The 23,404-nt window shown below is 38.7% G+C and overlaps 1 protein-coding gene across 11 annotated transcripts in view; it reads left to right on the forward strand.

Annotated features, from left to right (window-relative positions):
- The window catches only part of PAM (peptidylglycine alpha-amidating monooxygenase), a 163,786-nt gene that overhangs the window by 30,253 nt on the left and 110,129 nt on the right, over positions 1–23,404 (forward strand). For all 11 annotated transcript variants that reach the window (XM_005866420.2, XM_005866414.2, XM_005866417.2 and 8 more), the window contains exons 3-5: positions 646–703; positions 12,656–12,743; positions 23,279–23,364. In XM_005866420.2, coding sequence (XP_005866482.1) covers positions 646–703; positions 12,656–12,743; positions 23,279–23,364 — 232 coding nt within the window. The remainder of the gene's footprint in view (positions 1–645; positions 704–12,655; positions 12,744–23,278; positions 23,365–23,404) is intronic.

The following is a 23,404-nucleotide window of genomic DNA, read 5'->3' on the forward strand; positions in this document are numbered from 1 at the left end:
GGGGCGATCAGGCCAGCAGGGGGGCAGGCAGTTATGGGAGACCAGGCAGGCAGGCAAGTGAGCAATTAGGAGCCAGTGGTCCAGGATGTGAGAGGGATGTCCCCTGAAAGGTCCCGGATTGGAAAGGGTGTAGGCGGCGCTAAGGGGACTCCTCCCCTGTGCATGAATTTCATGCACCGGGCCTCTAGTATAATATATTTTAACACCAACTTTTATTCATTGTACTTTTCTAGTTAACATTTTGGACAATTGTAAAGTGAATTAGGAAATTAAATTCCTAATTTTTCAAATAGCAAATATGTTCAAAACCTATTTTCTAGCATTTTAAAATCAGATGCATTAATAAATTGTATCACTCTTCATATAAGCATCTAAAATGTTGCCTTTTAACTGTGCCATACTAGAAATACTGCTCATGATAATTGGTTTTATAAATAGGATTTGAAGAGTCTTAGAAAAACTTTTAGACTACCTAAGTTCTAGCATTAGCCCCTTTATGAACCTGGCACCCAGTGTGTGGCAGGCAACTTCACCTGTCTGGTCTAGTAGTTCTTTCTCTGCCATATAGCCTATGCTTTGACTAGTTATTATTTCTTCTTGACTAACAGCAATTTAATTTGAATTTTGTCTTTCTTTCTTTAACAGTCTGATACATACTTCTGCATGTCAATGCGTTTGCCAACGGATGAGGAAGCCTTCGTGAGTAAGTAATTGGATGGGGTAGTGGTTGGCATTTGAAGGGAGGGCAAGCTATTTGAAATCAGTGAGAGGTCCTCTTTGATGGTTATGAGCGTATTAATCTTTTACTGTCAGTTTCTAAAATGCATTTATCATGCCTAATGTGGAAACCAACTAGCGAGAGCCACTGAGAGATAGGATTACAAACTGTATCTGGAGAGATGCATGAGTAATAGTAGTTAAGCAGTTGCATGCAGATGTCAATGGCTGCCAATACCATGTGGTCCCATTTGTATTGTATTGACTTTCTGTCTGTGGCTGGATGCTTAATTCTGCTTCACTCAACAGACTGTTTATTTACTTGCTGGGTCATGCTGTAAATCGAATGCACTTAGAATCAACATTGGAGAATGTAATATTTTACCTGTTAGACAGGTAAATGGATAGGAAGGAAGGGAAGAAGGAAGGAAGGAGGGAAGGAAGGAAGGAGAGAAGGAGGGATGGTGGGAGGACGGAAGGAATGTTGTTCTTGTTGTCTGTATTATGAATAAGAGGACTTGTAAATGACAAGCCCTTTCCTAACTGGATCTTCAAATCAAATAGGAAAATGACAAAGCGCCATCTGTTTTCATCTGGGTTCTTTTAATTTAGACCTGCCTTATGGCAGACTCTTAACTGTTTAGGGAAGAGGTGTGATTGGCAAATTATTCATGGATTTGTTTTTTCCTCCTACTTCACTTTTCTGGTTTGAATTGTTGGTTTTGGAGAGAAAGTGATGATAATGAGAGTTGTACTTCGGTCCCTTGAAACTAATCTTCAAGTGGGCTGTCTGAAGCAGCTATTATTTGGATTGTACAATGTGTACAGTAGCCTTGGAGCCAGCTGAGGATGAATTTCCATGAGGGGCTCCTAACAGGAATATGTACTGTAGACCTGTAAGGCCAGAGCAATGTGCCTTTATTTTTCCCCCACATACGTTGGTGGTCATCACAACAGAAAATACACCTATAACAAACTCTCTAAACAGAATTTCCTCCATGGTTAATAGCTAAAGATGAAAATCAGACCTTGGGAAGTTGACAGAAGTTGACCATTGCCTGATTGCTGTTATTCTGTGTAATAATTAAACATCATCAAGAAAAAAGTTAGGACAGTGTTCCCAGATCCTGAACTTTAACTCTAGAGACAGAAAAGTAATTTAGATTCCTAATTGTAGTATGCTGAGCAACACCAAATGTGATTTAGGTATAACTAATTAAAATGTCAATATTAAAAATCTCCTCATTTCATAGCCACATGTTTGGCAGTCTATGAGAAAATAATAATCTATAATAATAAAAGTGTAATATGCTAATTAGACCTGGCAGCAGAACGACCTTCTGGACGTCCTTCCGGACGACCTTCCAGACAAAGCCGCAGCTGCGAGGGCCGAGGCAGCCGCCGCGGCTGTGAGGTCCAAGTCCCTTGCACGAATTTCGTGCATCAGGCCTCTAGTTACTCATAAAAAGAATTTTACATGAAGGTTTTATCCTTACTAATTTTATGTTTTCTCTGTGCAAGTTCAGAGATAGTCTTGCTTCCTCCTGTTTCACACTTGCTTTGAACGAAGGCCATTCTGCACATCTGTATTAACATGAAGGTCATGTTTCACAATAGGACCACAGGTGTCACATTAATACTGGTTACTGGTTTGTTTCTGGAGGTTAGTGGTAGTACATGATTTCAGAGCTGGGGACTATAAGGACTATAAATATATATCCTGGAATATGTTATTGCTCTCTCAATATAAATATGTTTGCTTTTACATAATTTAAAATTGAAAAGTACAAGTGAATATATTCAGTCAAGAAAAATATTCACAGGAGACACATAAAGGGCTATTGTAGAACCAGGGTACTAAACATTTCTGCATTTTCTCAGGCAACTCTCTTCTAAGATTAAACTGTTCCCAGTTCTAAGGTCCTTAAAGGATCTTATACGATTAATAAGTCATTTTAGTATTTCTTCTCTTTATAGCTGGGAGGATTGTATGGATATTAAAGATTTTGTCCCTTTTTCTAGACAGTTGTTTCATTTTCAATGTGAGTCCTTTAATGTACGACCCTCAGGTGATTTGTGATTACCATTATTTGCATAATCCAACAACCACAGAAATTTAGGTGGAGGCACCTAAAATAGAAAACCAAAGAGAAGTACTACAAATTAAGGGATTAAGTTAAAGGAAATGTTGCATATATTATCTCATTAATTCTTAGGATGACCCTGAAGTTAGTCCCATTTCAGAGTTAGAGAAACAGAGACAGGAATATCAGCGTTCTTGATTTAGTTTGGTGTTAGGACAGTAGTTTGTTTGGAATCTGTGTTCATATAATCAGCCCACCACCAGCCCTTGTTTACCGATAGCCTGCCAGACACCGTATTTTTAAGCCATTTTCCGAAGAGGAAACAGAGTCAGAGAGGTTAAGGAACATGCCCACGCTTTTTGCTTGCTACCCTACGTGTATGCCATTTAAATCCTAACAGATTTGGGTGTGAGGAGAGTGGTACAGGGAAGAAAGAAAAGAAGTTATCAAGTGGATAGATGGAACTGAAATACAGTAATAGCACATCTCTGTCTTCCTCACATCAAATACAATTATTCTTTCATTCCCTTACCTTCACTCCCTACTGGGAACACTCTGGTCAACTTTGCCCAGAAGTAAGTAAAACTCATGAAAGAAATAAGAACCATCTTATGAAATAAAACCCAATACACATGAAATCTTAAAGATTTGCAAAAGGAAAGGGGCTTGCATGTTTAGATTGTATGTTGGGAGAGTGGTCATACATAACTTTTCCCGACTCCCAAAGTGAAAGTTTGGTAGTGGTAACCAAGGCTTTTTCATGAATGAAGCCTTTCTGTGGGTTGTCCTAAATTCTAGGTTGCAGGGTGCCTTATCATGGGAAATGAAGACTTGTAAAGACCTATAATACTTTGTTTATTCATTTCTTAAGTCACTTTTATCACTTTATACCTTCTGCTTTTATTATCTATGCCTTTAAAATTTTTGAATGCTAGCAGGACATGTGCCACAGGGTGTGTAGGGATTCAGTAATTGTTTGCTTAATACACGAGTGAACACTGAAAAAGTGTTTTGTTTGTTTGGCCATTTTCTAAGGCAACATATTGAATAGTAGCCAATTTACCTTTTTGCCTTAAATTATATTCTTGTTTGAATATAAAGAAATATGTATTTTTTAAGAAAAGCCACTTGTTCATAAATTCTGCTGTGTGCCAGTTAACGGGGATGTGAGGTGTGACACAAATTCAAGGAAACCCCAGCCTGGCAGAATTCTGGAAGGCATGACTACACATGTCAGAACACATGAAAAGGACTTTCTCCTTTTGCTTTTCAGCTTTCTGGGCGGGAAAATCACAAAAGGAAGAGTACAATTCAGATTGCTTATTAAGACTAAAACAGTCTCTTGATGGTGTTAAAAACCAAAGTTGCATTTGAAAAAAATCATAAATTGGGCTTTATGCTTGTGTGACTAATTAGGTAATTCATTATATCTACACTAATAAAAGAGAAATATGCAAATTGACCATACCTTCACAACACCCACCAGCCAATCAGGAGTGAGTATGCCAATTAACCCAACAAAGATGGCGGGTTAATTTGAATATGCAGGTGACGAGCGCCAGGAGTGGGGCGGGACGCTTGTGTTGTTGCCATGGTTACAGCGCAGGCGTTCTGCACCACCCCAGCCGCTCAGGGCTTCTGGGCAGCGTGGGAAGGCCAAAAGGTGGCTCTGGCCAGAGTGAAGGCGGTGCCGGGCAGCCAGGGGAAGGAAGGCCCATTCTTGCACGAATCTTCGTGCATCGGGCCTCTAGTATAAACATACTTCTTAATTTTGAGAAAACACCATCACAGTTGTCATGGAACTTATATGTGCATTGCCTTCATATTTACATATGAGCATACACAGTATTTGATGTGTTCATTTGTCTGTGTTAAATTATTAAGTATGAATTAAAGTGGGTGTTTGAGGAAATACTAGAATGAAGATAAGTATAATTTGTATATTTTGAACAAAATCATAGCTCTCCCTAGAGCATTGCTTTTGTTTATTGTTTTACTAAAAAATTCCAGAATTGGGATGGGTGAAGGTCTGATAAAATCTGCATTTGACCACTGAACTGTGAGGCTGTCTAAAAGGTGTTTTACAGACACTCAGAGGAATTGGCTCTGACAGCAGCCCATTCAGCCAAGAAATTTGACTGTCATCGTCATCCACTTGCTTTCCTTCACATGGATGACCAGTAAATAAATGTGTCTTTTCCTTAGTGAATGATGGCAGGTCCCTATCTATCAAAATGCACTATACAAATGAGATAGAAGCCATGGAATGTAGAAACAGATGAAATCAATCTAATGATTTGTTGCCTTTTGTTTTCTTGGGTTCCTCTCTTGAATGTAGAACAATTTCTGTTGCAGAATTGCACAGTTATACTTGAATATTTCCAAATGTGGCCTTTCTTAAACAAAGCACACGTTAAGATGCTGAGATACTTCAAAACCTGCAGGGACAACCTAATTTTGATCATGTTCATGGGTTAGTGCATAGTGTGACTATAAAGAGCAAGGTCTGGCACAGTTATAACGCTCATATATCCACATTTTACGGCTTTGACAGCAGTAAATAAAAGTGTGCGTGTGTGTGTGTGAGTGTAAGTCCCCATCCCCATGTCACCTTTTTGCTTCCACCTAGGATTTTCCTCAACATGAATAATGTAGTCTCTGTCTCCCACATGACCATTGGGTACCTTCTAGCAGGCACCTTAGGAAGCTGTTCTAGTTCCATAGTGAAAGCTCCGTGGGGAGAGCTGAGATAGCACTAATAACATACTCTATACTAGGGTCTCTGATGAATAGACAAAACCTAATTTGCTTGGTCATATCATGAAGGAGAAGCTGCTTCTATGGACCTTGTTTCAAAGTATTTCTTAAATGTCCTCTATCCTTAGGTCACCCAAATGCCCACATTTCCAACATGACCCCCAACAAAACTCAGGGTTTTCTCAAGTAATAAAAAGGGGAGGGGAGAGAAGTAGGAATTTTATTGTATTTTATAGAGCTGATATTTAGGAAAGTTTTTAATTAGATACATCTAGAGATTATCAAAACAGAACTGATGGATGTTAACTAGACTTATTCTGGTGATGATTTTACAATATATACAAATATCAAATAATGATGTTGTACACCTAAAACAATTATAATGTTATATGTCAAATATATATATATATATATACTAATAAAGAGCTTATATGCTAATGGTTGATATGCCGTAATGGTAACAACCAGGTCATTAGTATATTAGCTGGGGTGTTGCTCCGGAGTTAGTGCGGAAGTGGGAAGGTGCCCAGAGGAGGCAGGACCATCCCGTGCTGGGGAGAGCAGGGGTGAGAGCCCATAGAGCCCCCCTCACCAGTCCTTCACCACCCACCGCTCACACTCTGAGTGTCCCGCAGCCCACCTGCCAGGGGAAGGAGCACAGCGCAGCAGGAGTGAGGCTTCCACGTTTTCCTCTGGCGCCATGATGGGCCGAGCCTCCGCATTGCTCTGGAGATGGGGCAGGAGCAGGGAGGCAGGACCAGCCCAAGGCGACTGGAGGGACTGAGGGCGGGGCTTGAAGTGGCCAGAGAAAGCCAGAGGGTTTGGGGGCTGGGCCAGGCGCGCTGGAGCTCTGCATGGACAGGTTTGGGTGTCAAGGCAGGGTGGCGGGTTTGTGGGCGCTGTGCGATTTCCAGTCGCGCGCTGGGCTCCTAGTATATAGGACATAGTTGTTTTAATGCAATAATATCAAAATGCCACCATTTCCCACCCCCAGTAAAATGGTCAATTCAGAAATCCCGGGTTTGAATCAGAATTGCTGTGTAAATGTCCTTCAGTGGTGAGGGTTTGTGGTGCTTTGACAGTCATGCTGAAGTAGCCCATTCAGCTATTTCATGGGGGAAGGGGGGCAACTTCTCTAAAGATCAGTATGAATTTTTCTAGTCAGAGAAAATTTCCTGAGAGAGATAGGCAAGATATGATCTGGATCGGGGAAGCTCTGCAGAGGGGAGGAGAATATTCCAGCGGCCAATGGTATGAGCAGTGAAGGAGCACGCCAGACACAAGTGTGAGCCTCACTCCTTGCTAGCTGCATGGCCGAGGACAAGTTACTGGGCCTCTCTCTCAGGCTCATTTGTGGGAGGAAAAAGAGACCGCTCCTGTGGTGGTTGTGAGAAGGTAATGAGCTTGGCATCGGGTAAGCCCTCAGTAAATGTTAGTGATTCTGGCCATTAAGTGAGATGGGCTGCCTGATGTGAGCGCGAATGCAGGTTGGCAGCGGTCATGTTAGAAACGTGGTGGGCTAGCAGACAGGTGCAATATCATGCATGACCTGGAAAGGCAAGAGGGAGGATATGGATTCAGTTCTGGAGGAAATTAATAGGGGACTGTGATAGGAGTGACATCACAAAAACTGAGCTTAATGGAGCTTCTGCTGTTTTATCTTTCATAGCCTGACTGATAGTGTATTTATTGATTATTTCCTTGGTTCTGGCAAATGCCAAGAAGTTCAGTTTTAAAAGGTATATCATCTAGAAGTTTTATTCTTTTTGTGCTAAAATTCCTTTTTTTAAAAAAAACTAGGAATTCTATTTTATTTTTTATTATTATTTTAATCATTATTGTTGAAAGTATTGCATAAGTCCTCCTTTTCCCCCCATTAACCTCTTCCAGCCCACTCCTGTCCTCCTCCCCCTCATGGGCTAAAATTTATGTATTTGCAAGTGAGGGTTATTTTATTGCATTTTTAATTTGTGTTCAATTTATAGACTTGCTCGGGTATCTTATTTCTTGGATAATTTGGCAACAGTAGCTTAAAGTCCTTGTAAACCACGTTAAGGATGCTTTCTGAATTGTGTATTATTGTCCATGCTAGTGAGAGTTAATGACAATTTCTCTATTAAATTTTCTGATTAAAATGTTCAAGCAAAAAGTCTTTCTGCTTGTGTAGAATTGCTTTATGGGCACACGGGGAGCTGGTAGAAGATAATATAATCTGCCATTGCCGGGAGTTTTAACATGCTGCCCAATGGGCAGTATTGCTGTGAGCTTTACATTTTTCTGAACCTTTTGGCTCAACTGCAAGGCGATGCACATTAAGGCTGATCATATCCTACACTTAAGTTACAATTTAGAGCATTATCTTCAGTTCCTATGAATGGTTTTTGAAGTATAATCTTTATTTTTTTTTTGGAAATAAAGACATTTTTATGTGAGTGATACTAAAATTTGGAGGCCGGCCTGTAATTTTTTTCATTATGACAATTTCTTCACATTATTGTTTCTCAAACCTTACACCTCTCTATTCTCTCTATATTGAAACAATTCTAAAGGATCAACTAACTTTTACCTTCAGAAACATTTTTTATATATTTATTTTGAAAGAAACCTTGTTTTTCCTATTTGTCCTATGCACATAAAAGAGCAAGGCAGTCCAAGTTAACTAAGATGAATGAACTGAATTCTTAGTATGCTCACACTATGCAATATATTCAGGCAATAAAAATGGTGATTGTAGTCAGAGTCCCCTGTTACTCATCTGTGAAACTTTTCAAAGGTACACTTGCCTGTAATGACCTCGGGAGACTTGAATGCAATATTGATGAAGGAAGGGGCAGGGCTGACCTCGCATTGATGCTGGGCACCTGTATTTTGAACAAGGTACGATTGATGCACAAAACCAAGGGGAAAGTACTATTGATGGAACTCATTTAGAAACATGGAAAAATATCCACAGTATGCAAAAAAAAAACTTTTTTATTGTGTATAATATGTTCCCCACTTGGAGGAAAAAAGAAATAGAGTTAACAACAATTATCTCTAATGCTAAATCACACAGCAATTCTAGAATGCCTAAGTTCTGGAGATCCAAACTTGCATCTGCAAACCAGTTCCTTTTTATTCCATAGGTTAATTATCAAAGCCTATAGCAGCGGTTCTCAACCTGTGGGTCGCGACCCCTTTGGGGGTCGAACGACCCTTTCACAGGGGTCCCCTAAGACCATCGGAAAACACATATATAATTACATATTGTTTTTGTGATGAATCACTATGCTTTAATTATGTTCAATTTGTAACAATGAAAATACATCCTGCATATCAGATATTTACATTACGATTCATAACAGTAGCAAAATTACAGTTATGAAGTAGCAACGAAAATAATTTTATGGTTGGGGGTCACCACAACATGAGGAACTGTATGAAAGGGTTGCGGCATTAGGAAGGTTGAGAACCACTGGCCTATGGTATTCCCCTACTGCGTATCGTTAGCTAAAGAGGGTGTTCCACATTATCAGCAGTAATTTAGGATTGGTTATATGTACATGGATATCTCCTTAATCTCTCATTCCTCCACTTGGCTATATGTGTTCTTCAAAGTCTTTCCACATCCTGGGTCTGGAAGATATGTCAAATGTTGACATGCAGATCCAGATATCTTCTTGGAAAGGAAAACTAGAAAGCCAAGAGTTAAATGGAATTCTGTCTTAGTTCACATTCTTAGTGTATTTTATGGCCCTGATGGTAGTCTGATGTTAGCTAAAAGAGGCCATAAATCCCCAACAACCTCATGCAGTTACAACAAATTTTGCTTAGAACTCCAGAAAATAGACCCAGTTATCTCTTTGCTCAATATGTCGCCCCCACACACACTTCAAGTCTTTCATTTCAGATGGCATTATCCTTTGAGAAATCTTTCAACCTGTGCACGGTGTGTCATCATATTTCCTTTAATTAATATGCATGAGTCACTATTTCTGGAGTTTTAGTCCTTCAGGAGAATTTGGGTCCCAGGACTTAGTCACACTTATTTGCCTATAAAATTTTCCCTGATCTTCTGCCTCAGGCAATCTGAACTGTGAACAGCCACTGAGATTGAAGTACCATTTCCACTTAAACAACTGTCATCTTATTATTGAGTTAGAAGAGTCGGTGGCACATTTAATCTCATCAGATATAGCATCCCCTTGCATGCTCACCAGGCTGTGTTAATGCCTGTTTGTCACCATCCCTAGGCTGCCTTTGTTTATTCTGCCTGTCAGAATCACACACTTAAGTGCAGTTGTTTTCATTATTAGCCTCTAGTGCTCTTCCCCTTAGATCCTTTACTTCTTTGGTGTATGATGGGAGAAAAAGAAAGAAGAGGGGATTTCTTTTAAGGTGTGCTTTTAAAATATCTTTCTATATTCTGTCTTGTGTAGTGTTGAAAGCTCCAGCCTACTCAGTGGTCCTCACTGTTGTTGACGAAGGGGTAGGGTCTGGATTTGCTCAGCTAGACATAATACATAGGAATGGAGAAACCCAGGAAATGAACCTGTCAGCCAGCCTTTTCCCAGTTGACCCCTGCGATGAAATTGTCCCAGTCCTGCTTTATTTTATGTATCTACTGTTTGTTTTAGATTTACATTTTGATATGACATTCTTTTTGCTGGAGGTATTTTTCAATTGCAATAAATTGTATTTTGAGCTGTAACAATGCAAAAACGTCAATATACTCTTCCGTTAGGATATGAAAACGTTGGTTGGGTGCGTGTTTTCACTCTGTACTAATAATTTACTTAGCATTTAAATTAGATCTTGAGATTTTGAAGGGATGTATGAGTCAGTGAGAGTGTTTATGAAAGGGAACTCTGAGGAATTTTCTTTTACTACCACTTAAAGATATTGATCTGTTTCCATGGGGGAGGAAGAACTGTCCTCTACTCTCAGTGATCTAATAATTAAATAGACATGAGACAGATCAACAAGAGAAAATGACCATATTTAATTACATATGTAGAGTCAGAGACCCTATATAGGTTCGTAGACAGAAAGGAAATATGGGTATATAAGACGTCTGAGCTATGGATGAGGTAATGCAGCTTGGGGCTTCAGAAGGTAATTGCAGGGAGACCACATGCTCAGCAGTTGTTAGTTTGCCCTGCCATATATAAAGGTAGAAAGTCATTTATGATAATGACTCTCTTCATGGGCCTAATTTAAATTGATCTAGACAGTTAAGGGAGGGGGGCAGAAATTTCTTTGAGCCTGCAGGGTCTCAGTTGCCTTTAGCTCAAAGTAATCCCCATACCACTGAGGCACATCCTATATAATAAAAGGGTAATTTGCAAATCAACCGAATGGTGGAACGACTGGTCGCTATGGTGCACACTGACCACCAGGGGGCAGACGCTCAATGCAGGAGCTGCCCCCAGCCCACAGGCTCCGATTGCCCACTGGCGAACAGGGAACTGGGGGTGGGTGGCATTGGGGAGTAGGACCAGCTGCCAGCAGCCAGGGAAGATGGCGCTGATCGCAGGCCAGGCCTAGGGACCGTACCTGAGCACAAGTTTTGTGTGCCAGGCCTCTAGTACCAACATAAAAAGACAGAGACAAAAAGCCTACCTCAGGACTTTTTCAGTTTTCCTTCTGCCAGGGATGATCCCGAGTGGATTATGGGAGAGAGGAAGCAGAGCCTGCCCTCAGCTTGAGAGTTTGTGGAGATAGAATCCCTCTTCTTCTTTCTGTTTCTCTTGCTAACAAACTAAGTCTTGGTAACAATATGATTTTCTATGGTTTGTGAACCGTTGTAACTGCCAATTGATTCTTTCCTTCCAAATATCTTCTTTAATCTCCTAGGCTTACTGTGTTCTTTTGTAATAGAAAACAAAGCCTCAGGTTATATGAAGTCCATATTCCAGCCTTCTCCTGTTAGTTTTTTAAATGGTAGTATAAAAATCTCACGATGTGCGGTGTGTGTTTTTTAGACTTTAAATTCTTCTTTCCAGTACAATAAATGAAAGGCTTTTTATTTTCCCTGAAAGTTGTAAATCAAGTTGTCTCCTAGTAGGTAGCCTGTGTTTTCTGATCAACCACATTTTGCAAGTCATAGTGCTATAGTAGAACATTTTTTATTTTATAAATATGCATGTCTCAGATACATATTTTAGCAGCAAAGGATGCTTTATTAATTTTATCAACCAGACAAAAAGAGCTAAAAGATACAGTTTTACACATACCTGAGAATTAAGATTATTTGAGGCTATTTAGCATTTTTCTGTGTAAAGGTGACTTGTAAACTGCCCCATAAGACAGCAGTTTGAATGCAGACTAAAGGAGATGAGCCAAACCCAAATCAGGAAAGAGAGCTTGTGCTCAATATTGACCATCCCTAATAGTATACTCAGCTTTGATTTCTTTCTTTGCTTTTCCTCTGAACTGATTTTTGTTTATTTTAATGTCTTTCAACCACTATTATTAGGAGAAAAAGAGAAAGGACATTGAGTAAGTTTCAGTATCCCTTTAACAAGTGCACAGCGCTCATCCTGGACAGTCATTTGTGTATTTTTTATAAATATATATTTTCCACTTTTCTAGTAAATTGTTTCTCCAGATCATATCCTAGTGACTTCTGTAATTTTAAGATGGTAATAAGCTTGTACTGCATTATGACTCCTTTTGCTCAGGTTTGACCCCTCACTGTGGTTTCTGTTTCGTGCATGTGGTGCTGTGTGTTTTATGGCATTCAGTATTCTGCTGATATCTGGACAAAATATATTGTAAATCCATAGCCTGGAGCTTTCATTTATACCCACATAATGCTCTCATCACTTTAAAAGGGGCCTTCCATTTAAAAGTGTACGTGGGTGTATGTGTAGTTTCAACCTACTAACTCATTATTTTCTTTTTGTTAGGTAATAGTTTACTATCGTACTAAATTAAATGATCAAATCGTGCTCATCTTAAGGAATAAGACAATTAATACTGTCAGGGCATTCTATCCTAAGAGCATCAAAGCACCTTTGTTATACAGCTGGTTGAACTGTTGAATAGTCTCTTGTGACATTTGTACAAGGAAGTGTAACTTGTATTCATATTCATGTATTATTTTCTCTTAACAGTTGACTTCAAACCTCGTGCCAGCATGGATACTGTCCATCATATGTTACTTTTTGGATGCAACATGCCTTCGTCCACTGGAAGTTACTGGTAAGGAATAATGGACTTATAGTAGAAAGGGGTGTAGAAAATGTGTGTGTTTAATAAGTACAGAGTGCATCTGTGCAAGTATTCTACAATTGATTAATAAATAGGCAGAATATTTTCTTTTTTAAAGAAGACCTTTGTTTTTTTGCATCAAGTCATTCTCATGTTTTGCTTACCACAGTTATTTCCTCTGCTCTGGAGCACATCCGTCCGTCTTTGACGTTCACTTAATAAAGATATGTCTGTTGTCACAGAGAGTGTGTGTCAAGATGCATGCAGCTTGAAAAGAAAGACTAAAAATTTAGATAATGGATACTCTGGTGTTTTGTTTTGTTTTTAAGTTCGTGAATACATCACCCTGGCTATATTCATTGGCACTTTTTGATCCCAGACACCAGGCTAGGTGATCTGTGTATACCATTTCATTTTACCCTAACATCTCTGCAAAGCAGATATTATTACCCTCCCTTTACAGACAAGGAGCTGGAAGCTCAGAGACTCAGCAACCTGCTCAAGGTAACATAGCCAGTTAGTGTCAGACCAGGATTGAACCCTAGGTTGTCTGGTTCCAAATCCAGTTACTTCTATTTCGCCATACTGTGTCTTATTTATTCAAGTAACTGTTGGCAGTTTTAGAATTTATTTTAATCACTGTGGTGAGCCTTAATACCAAGTCATGAACAATCAATAAACATCTATTAGATGCTTGTTATATGTCAGAACTGCAGCAGATGCTGTGGGAGGTTCTAAGATAAATAGATATGTTTTCTACCCCCAGAAGCTTACAGCATAATTATGGCTTGAGAACTTCCCTTTCATTTTGTTCTTTGGTGGTAAGATCAGTGAACTTTGAAAATAGCTGTGCATTTTAAGCCTCACATTTTGCACCAATTGTCAGAATCTGGTTACATATTTAACAGTGCAGAATGACTAGATGTCTTCCTTCGCATTGGGAAGGGGTCTGTTTTGTGGTCCTGTTTCTGCATGATCACGTAGGTTGATAGACCTTTCTCTGCACATCCTAGTATGCATTAGGCTGATTCAAGGCATGCAGCAACTGCTTTCTAGTCATTTTTATAATAAACAATTGTTATATGTATTTGGAACTGTTAAAGCACAGGGCAATTAGTAGAAATCTCCATGGACCAAGTAACATGAAAGCATTTGTTAATAGGCTTGAGTATTCAATGAAAGGGGCATATCACATAGGAACCTCTCTCACGTGACTGAGTTTATGCAAAAATGGAGTCAGCAAATCACAGTTAATACCCTTTGATATCAACATTCCAGTTTTTCTCTCCAGTAGATTTTTGTAAATAAAATTTTGGAATTAAAAGATTATTCTCTGACAGCATTTCTGAATCTGATTTAACAAATTACATCCTTTGGTTTTTATGTTTTTTAAAAAAATTTTTTTCTGAAATTAGCAAAATTTACCTTTGGATTCAAATGATTAAAAGTAGCTAGAAGGGATGTGGACTTGAAAAATCTGCTTTAGCTTCACCCTGATGGAAGAGAATGAGTGAAAAAGTAAAATGTCACTTACATGTTGTTATGGTTCTGATTATTAAGGAAAAATATATAAAATGAACTAAGCCTAGCTCAGTGTTCTCATGTTAAGGGAATATCAGAGCAAACACATTATTTTGGCTATTTTAAAGTATTTATTCATATTCTTTAGTATACTATTTTGATATTAAGTACATCCAAAGGACTTCTAAGTTGAGGAAAGAGAACTCAAAGCAAATTGTGAATGAAAGTGAAAACAGTAATTTTGAGTAATGTAAATGCTACACACATACTGTTTTGCTAAAATTATTACTGGCAAGGCAGCATAGTAGAAAGAAAGAGTAATGAACTCACTGGCTGGATTCCCTGGGCATGTTACCTGTCCTATGTGGGTTGGCCCTGGTTTTACATTTTATCAAGATACTCTCACTAGACCAGGGGTCCTCAAACTTTTTAAACAGGGGGCCAGTTCACTGTCCCTCAGACCGTTGGAGGGCCGGACTATAGTTTAAAAAAAAAAACTATGAACAAATTCCTATGCACACTGCATATATCTTATTTTGAAGTAAAAAAAAACAAAACGGGAACAAATACAATATTTGTATTTGCATGTGGCCCACGGGCCGTAGTTTGAGGACCCCTGCACTAGACCATTTATCTACAAAATTCCATAGTTCTATGCATATAAGTTGTATGCAAATGCTGAGTCAGGTTGAAAGGCATCATTATTGGGAGTTGGAGATGTGTGCAGTGGTTGAATCACCTCAAGCAGGCAGCCTACTGCCTTTTGCCATTGGGTTGCATCATTAAGTAATTAGAATTCTTAATGACATTATATCCATAGCATTTTAAATATATTTTAAAAATCTGTCTGGCAGCCCATATTTCCACTTAATCAATAGGCTTGTTATAATTGACTTTGTAACTATAAAACAAGGACAGTAATCGATGCTGTTATTCATCTCCTTTTAACCTAGCCCAAAGTGTTCATCTGACATTTAAAAGTAGGATATATACGTTGTCTGTTCAATATGAAAACTGGGAGATACGCATTAAGTAAAACTGTTTCTGGTGACTGACTTCCGCAACCCAGCCATACTCTCCATTGAAAGATGGGATAGACGTTTTTATCCCCCCTAATATTAGCAAAATTCATTGGTCTTTAAAGAATTAGAGCTCTCGGGATATTTTATGGGATGAACTTTTCAATTGCTTCACAAGTATATCCTCGGTTCCCGACGCCCAACGCCACACAGGCTCAGCCATGGAACAGACAGCGGATGTTTTCCAGCTGCTTAGCCTCTTATCTGTCCCACATGAATTATAATACCAGCACCAAAATCCATCACTGTCTGAAGCCCTGCATTATTTATCTAAAATATCTAAGTTGTGGAATTTATCACACTCATTTTACATATGCAAATCTAATTTTCAGTTGCTCTAAGATACAGACAGTACTTAACAGATTTCCAAATTTCACCTATATTTTTTGGTCATTATAACTATAATGGTTTTTGATGCTTCAGAATATCAGAAACCTATTCACACTCTCGAGAAATCTTTATGGAAAAATAAGGATGCTCTAGTGAAAGAAGAAAAAGCTAATATTGGGATATTTTAACACCAAAACATCAAGCTAGGATTTCCTCTCTTCACTGTTGGTTAGATAAGGTTTCCCTGTTTTCACTTGGCTGCTCTATTTTCATTGCCAGCAGGTTGGCAAATAGGTCTGTGTCTCTAATAAAGTAAAACATTTTCCCTGAAATTATGAAGTTATAATTCATCCCCTGTCTTCAAACAGCACTTTTAATATCAAGGCAAAGAGCTATTCTGATGATGTTTCACCGCTACAGTGCCCTCCTTTGCTCTTTGTAATTGCCTCTTTCTACTGTTCATTAAAATATATTTACAGTTATATTAAGTTTACGTGAAAATAGTAGACACAGCATGAAGCAGTTTTCATTATGTAGTCATTTTAATTTTAAAGTTTTTTTTTCCTCTGCATATATTCCAGTCTTTTGTGTCTCATTCCAAATTAGCAGCTCACACTGGTAATGTGTCTAGTTAATTATATGCATGTGCATTTAAATTGCACACATTGATGTGAACCTTTTAATATACTGTAGGGTGGTCCCTTTATGGTTAGAGTGGGCCCGGTGCTCAATTCCGAATTTACATATCTCTCGAGGATGCAAATCAGGACCAGCTGGTGGAAAAGCAGCAGCTCTGCTGGCCCATGTAAAGAAGGCAAGAGTGCCTGTCAGATGCACCCCACACACCTTCTTTCTCAGGCTCTTATTAAGAAACAACTAAAACATCTTGGGACCAATGGAAAGTAATAGTACCAAGCTTGGAGCAAGCATAGCTATAGCATGACTTATTGGACTTTATTTGAGCTTGCAGACTTCATTGAAAGCAGAGCATTCCAAGTTCCTCAGATTTGCTGGCTACATAGGAGCCATAGGTGAGCAGATGCTCTTTGGGGCTTTTTAGGGTTAGTCCAGGAAATGAGGTGGTGAAACCTGAGTCATTTAGATATAAAAATGTTATTACCGCTCGCCACTAAAAAAATTAGCAAATTTTAGGAAATCTTGGAAATTTAAATATTGCATTTATCTATTTTATGAAAACTTTCTCCACTTTTTTTTTTACTCTTACGATAAAATTTTAAAAATAAATGGTTAATTACAAAGAGTTCCAGGATTTGAAAAGCGTGGTATTTTCTTCATACAAATTGCTTTGGCATGTGGGGAAATCCTGGAGTACTGGCTTTTTGTAGTGTGAGATCCTACAGGCTTGTGTACCTCTATTCTGCTGAGTACAGCACTTAAGGCTTAAAGCAATTTATGACTGTCCACCCCAGGATTGTGTTCATAATACTCCATGATTAAAGTAAACAGGCCTCTTATGTATCCTGTTTTGTACTTTGGCGTGATCTTCTATGCAGAGCTAAAATTATATTTAGTCATAGCAGTTAATATTTGATTTGAAAACTATTCCTAATGACCCTTATCACGACCAACTACTCTTTATAAATGAAATATGGCTCCTATACGTTGTTTGATCTTTTTTGAGAAAAAGAATCCCAGCTGATTAAATGAGGCTATTCCTAGCTGTTCTAACTTGGAATCATTCTCCAGCTAAAGCAATAGTACTTTACCATCCTATGAAGCTTTAGCTTAAACCCCTTTCCATTGCTTCTATTTATTAACCACCTGCTGTGTCTTTTTAAATGCCACTATCTCCACAGGGTTATAGATGCTGATGAAGGGAAAGAGAAAATAGCTAAAACATATACGTAAATATATATATAGAGAAGCATGTATGTGAAACACCCTGCTTGGTTACTCATTTAAATGACTCTTTTGTCAGTTGATGTTATTAAAACTTCCTTGCTTCCCTCATGATGACAATGATCCTTTGGTTGAATATGATATTTGCTGCCTGTATGCACCCACTCTGTATCCCGCTACCTGTCATCTGTACACTATGCAGTAAGATTCACATTGTGCCTTCTGCAATCCCCTCTTATTTTCTTCCATAACAAACTTCTAAAGTTAAATATACATAACATCCTTGTCAGTATAAAACAGAAATAATGTAGTTTCCAAAATCTACCCTTTTCCTTGTTCTAAACACTGTAAAGTGTGTCTTTGAGTATAGTAGCAGAGTTTAGACATACATTTTTCTAGACTAAAATTAATTGTACTCATTTCCTTATTCTACTTTAATATTATAATATATTGATATTATATTGCATATCAGGAGAGTATAAAAGATCATTACAATACATTTGGCATCTTGTTCTAACTTCTAGTCACCAGTGATCATATTTCTTGGCTAATTTTTAGGTGCCTGGATTAGAGGTGTTGATAAGAGTTTCTTAGCAACTGACTAATTCCTAGTAGACTAGTGTCAACTTTAAGAAAATAGAATGTCATGGATGTAACCATTTTGACAGTTTCAATAGAAACAAACATTACATAATTTTGAACATTTTTTTTGCCTCAGAAGACTAGTATTTATGTTAAACAAAATAGTAATATTATAGCACAGTACTCTTATATGTAACATTTAACATAGAACCAGAACTTCAAAAGCAGAACATCTTTGGTTCAAATCTCAGTTCTGCTACTTGATAGTTGTAATAAATATTACTCATATTATTTAACCTGTATTGGGCTGCTTCCTCATTTGTAAAATGGGGATATTAATCCTGCCTCGGTGGGCCATTATGAAGAGTAAGGGGATGTAAATAATGTTCTTGGCACAGTGCCTGGCACATAGAAGTACTGAATAAGTGGTAGTTATTATCCTTATTCATTTATTAATAAAATATTGATTAATAAAATATTGCACTATGTGCAAGCACTTTGTTAGGCACTGAGAGTCTGGCATGGACAAAACAGACACACTGCTCGTATGGACTTTATTGCTTCTCTAATCTCATAGCGGGTTATGGATATTGTGGCACTGTTTATCAGGCTGCTGCTTATACAGCAATGCTCTTGTTTAGCTTTCCCATCAAGTATCCTGATACTATATTAATGGATACCCTTTGCATTGAAATTCACATAGGGTTTGTCTGAATGGGAAATTATGTTCTGTGGTTTTCTAAAACAGTTAATGAAATTTGAATACGTGACTCACTGGATGCAATTTTGAAAGGTAAGGATATTCTCTATATGCCATTGATTTTATGTTGTGTTTCTTAAAGAAACGTTCTAACTTTGGATTCATTTTCCTGTGGTTCTGTTAGAGACTTAATGCATTAAAATTGGAAGAGAAGGCAGAGACTTATTAACTTGAGGGCCTGACAGTTTTATTTAAAAAAACTTTTTTAGCCAAAAGAAAAAATGAGTTATCATTTCTGATCTTCCCTGAGTAACCTTGGATTTTAAATAGCCTTTAACAGCTACAACCAGAGAGTACTTTTTAACAGTCAGTTGTGCTTTGTTTGGATAATGTAAAATGACAGGCTAGCACTTTTCAGTTCTTGGCATAGTCTAAAAATATTCATGCCATCTGAATGGTTTCCCCGTGGATTAGAGGTGAAGAGGTTCTACAGCAAAGGTTCAGGCATCCGGAATGGTTTTATTTTCAAATGTTAATTCTCATCATTTTTGCAGTGAATACTAGGAAACCACAAGGGAGCTATGTGAGTCTTTTCACAATTAATTGGCTTAATCTGGAGGAGCCTTTAGGAGAAGCTGCTGAAAGAATAAGGAGCCTGGTTGATGAGGCCTGAAATTACAACAGCCATTGATCAAGGCTTGGTTACATTGCTTCCTAACCTTCAGACTCTTAATAATAAGGAGAGTGCCCAGCCGACGTGGCTCAGTAGTTGAGCGTCAGCCTACAAACCAGGAGGCCATGGGTCGAATCCCTGTCAGGGCACTTACCCAGGTTGCTGGCTGGGGCGTACAGGAGGCAGCCAATCAATGATTCTCATCCTTGATGTTTCCATCTCTCTCTGCCTCTTCCTTGCTCTCAGAAATCAACAAAAATATATTAATTAATAAATAAGGATAGTAAAAATTCTAATTTGGTTAAGACCCTTTTTGGAGAGCCAAAATACACAATATCCACTTTATCCTGTCATTCCTTTTATGTGGATAAAATATGATGCTATTTTTATTTAAAATGGGAAATGGAAATCTGAAAATGAGAAGGTGCAGGGATTGAAGCCCAATGCTCTTGGCCACTCTCTCGTGTCATCCACTATGGAATCCATTGCTCCCGGCCTCTTGTTTTTCCTCTTCCTTAGTCCTCTCACTCATTAGGTTTTAGGATTAGTTTCAATATCTCAGCTCCCTCCAGTGAATCATTCTTTACTCAGTCTTGAGTTTAGTGCATTCTTTAAAAAATCATAAAACAGGATTTTGAAAAGCAAACCAAAGTTTGCTTTTGAAGCTCTTCTTTTACCAGAACTGATAAGAGAATTAAATATAAAATCATCTCTTTGTGGATAAGTCAGAACTGATGTAGGATTTGGTTTTAGAAGTTGCATGCACAAATTGCAGTGTAGTGCAGATATGACAGTATTCATCAAAGCTTATCTTCATATAGTACCTTTCTCTGCCTGCAAGTCATTCTCACAAATTGAGACTGAAGGAAGTATGACAGCCAGAGGTTGGAATCGTGGCTCCACTGTGTGACCTTTGGCAATTACTTAACCTCTCTGATCTTATTCTGCTGTAAAGTATAACCTATTTCCAATATTCTTGTGAGAATGGACTTAAGCTTGTTTGTACAAAACAAGTAATTTGAATTTATTGTTATTTAATATTTTTGTTAAAACTTCTTAACTAAATTTTAAAAATATTTTTATACTTGACAGTGCAATAAAATTTAGGCCAATTCAATGCTTTAAGTATTTGTATATGAAAAGTTAAAATTTTACTTTGCAGTTAAGATCACCAAGCATTTCTTGAATATTTACTAAATGCCAGGCAGCATTGTAAGTGTTGGGAGTGCAGGGTAAAAAGTATGACCCTAAACTTCAGTATGCAAAGCCTGGTGGAGGAGGAGATAAATACGTTGATTCGTAGGGTGAATGCTGTGGTTAACGAATGGGAGTTGGGTGGGGCAGGGGTCATAGGAGAAAGACAAGCGGAATCTTGAAGGAAAAGGTGAGAAGCACAAGTTTCTCAGGAGCGAGCTGGGAAGGGGTTCTCCAGGCAAAGGAACAGAGGAGAAGAGAGGGATTAGACACTGGCAGCCACTTGGCACGACGAATACATTTTTATTTTTCCTGGAGCTATAACAAGGTCCCAGATCATGAAAGGCCTTATGCTACAATGTTTGGATTTTATTTTGATGTTATTTTGGGGAAGCATTTGAAAGATTTTGTGCCAGCGAGTGACATAACCAAATACGTCACTGAGAAAAATTTACTACACCAGTTCTCTCGATTGTATTTCACTGTTTCATTCTGGTTCTTACTAGTCACGCCCTGAATCGACTTCCATAGCAGAGGAGATAATTATCTTGTTTAAACTAAGACTATCGTCACAGCGATGTTAGGCACTGTACATTCATGGTCTTTGTTGAAAGCTATAAAAATTTTCACGCACATCTTTAAATTTTAGTAGCTGACAGCAGTGAGACACACAGCTCATCACATCTGACAGTCTCCATTTTTAAGGCACTGTAGCCTGAGGCCAGGTGCTTTGGGCACTGTCCAGGACCCTCAGCCTTTTAGCACAGTTGGCACGAGGACGTCAGGGACGTTGGCTCCAGTGCGTGTCTCACAGGGTAAGGTAATGATCCTTCACTATAAGTACATTGTTCTTGACGGTGAGCAGTAAGGAACCACCGGTTGATGTGCTTTACGTGGCACGTGACCCAGTTTCTTTCTGCAGCCTGACTTAGAGAAGCAAGAATAGTTGCTGTACATAACCTATGGGACCTCCTGGTTCCTGGCCCCTCACCCTTTCTGCAGACAGGTAACAGCTGTCTCTACTCACTGCCTATCTCACCCCATTTCTGGCCACAAGCAAGAATCAGGTTTGGCCCTAACCAGTTTGGCTCAGTGGATAGAGTGCTGATCGATGTTTCTCTCTCATCGATGTTTCTAACTCTCTATCTCCCTTCCTCTCTGTAATAAAATCAATAAAATATATTTATAAAAAAAGAATCAGGTTAGGAGTCCCTTCCTCTGAGTAGAAAACCAATGGTTTTCTTGATTGTGCCCTGGCTGTTCTCAGGTTTCTTGCCTTGGTTTCTAACCTCTGTAGGGAGTCACTAGGGTCCGCCCTTTCTTCCCCTCCAGGTCAGGGGCAGTACACAGTTTCTTCTCTGTGAGCCAGCCTTCTGCCCAAGAAGCTGTGTTTGACCTTGTCCTTGATTGTCCTCAAATCTTTCAGATCTGCCTAAACTCCTGACTCTGACCCTGCTTGGTGCTAATTTCTTAAAACATAGATTTATAAAAGCAGCATAAGAATGTCACCTAATGGTGGTTTTGAACAAGCCCAATTCTATAACAGAACAAATTAAGAGACATAGTGTAACGGGGGTGGGGGTTATGTGGTTTGGAGTCAGCTTCCCATTTATGGAATTGGATCTACCGATGAAGGTATCGGTGTGCTGAGCGAGGTGCCTCACACACATCAGCATTGCAGCCCTTCCAGAGAGGTTTCTGTGCAGCCGTCTCTGCTCATAGACCTGCTCAAGATACACAGCTCTTCAGGGAGGTTCTGAGGTTCACCTCCAGATGTCTTTCTGCCTGTGCTCCTTTCACCATCCAGCCCTGCCTCTCACAGTGAATCACCAGATAACGTGAATGTTTAGTTAAATAATGCATTACCCCGGTATTATGCTTTGAGGTTTATAAAGTGCTTTCATGTACATCTCATCTGACTTGCTGAATAACTCTTGCGAGGTAAGTGTAAATGTCTGTTTTACAAGAGAGAAAACAGAGGCTCACTAAGATACAGTGATTTGCACAACATGAAACAACTTGTGACACCACCAATGTTCATAAACTTTAAAAAAGTCAAAGGGTCCTTGAACCCTTTAAGTGGGGTATGCTTGTATTGTTCACCCTAATGAGCGTAGGCACTGCGTACTGTTTGTTGCAACAGCCGAAGACTTGCTGATAACATTGATCCCCAAAGGGGAAAGGTGTGACGTTCCTTTTAGCCCACTTCTAAATTTCCTCTGCATCAACTGTGGTTTATTCAGACTCTCAATGTGATGCTTATTTTTTCTGCCTGATTACTTCATGTACATTCCACATATGAACATACTGAATTAGAAATTGTATATCTACCTCACAGGATTGTCTTACATTAGGCAACAAACAAACAAACAAAAAAAAATCTTTTACATGTGCTTTTTTTTTCACATTGAAAATATTCTTTGCTTCAGTCTTCATTAGGCTCTTAAGGCTGATAGGACTACAATGAAAATATATTGATGTAGTATTTTACTTTGTTTTTATACATTTTCTCTTATCCCCCCATCACAGTGATTGATTTATGCATTTTACTATTGGAATCTTTATTTATAGCTACTTTTCCTTTCAGGTTTTGTGATGAAGGAACCTGTATAGATAAAGCCAACATCCTGTATGCCTGGGCAAGAAATGCTCCCCCTACCAGACTCCCCAAAGGTACATCTGGAGCCTCTTGGACAGTCTTACAATAAGCTGC

Source organism: Myotis brandtii, unplaced genomic scaffold, assembly GCF_000412655.1.
Source record: "Myotis brandtii unplaced genomic scaffold, ASM41265v1 scaffold230, whole genome shotgun sequence".
In the NCBI taxonomy this organism is placed as follows: domain Eukaryota; kingdom Metazoa; phylum Chordata; class Mammalia; order Chiroptera; family Vespertilionidae; genus Myotis; species Myotis brandtii.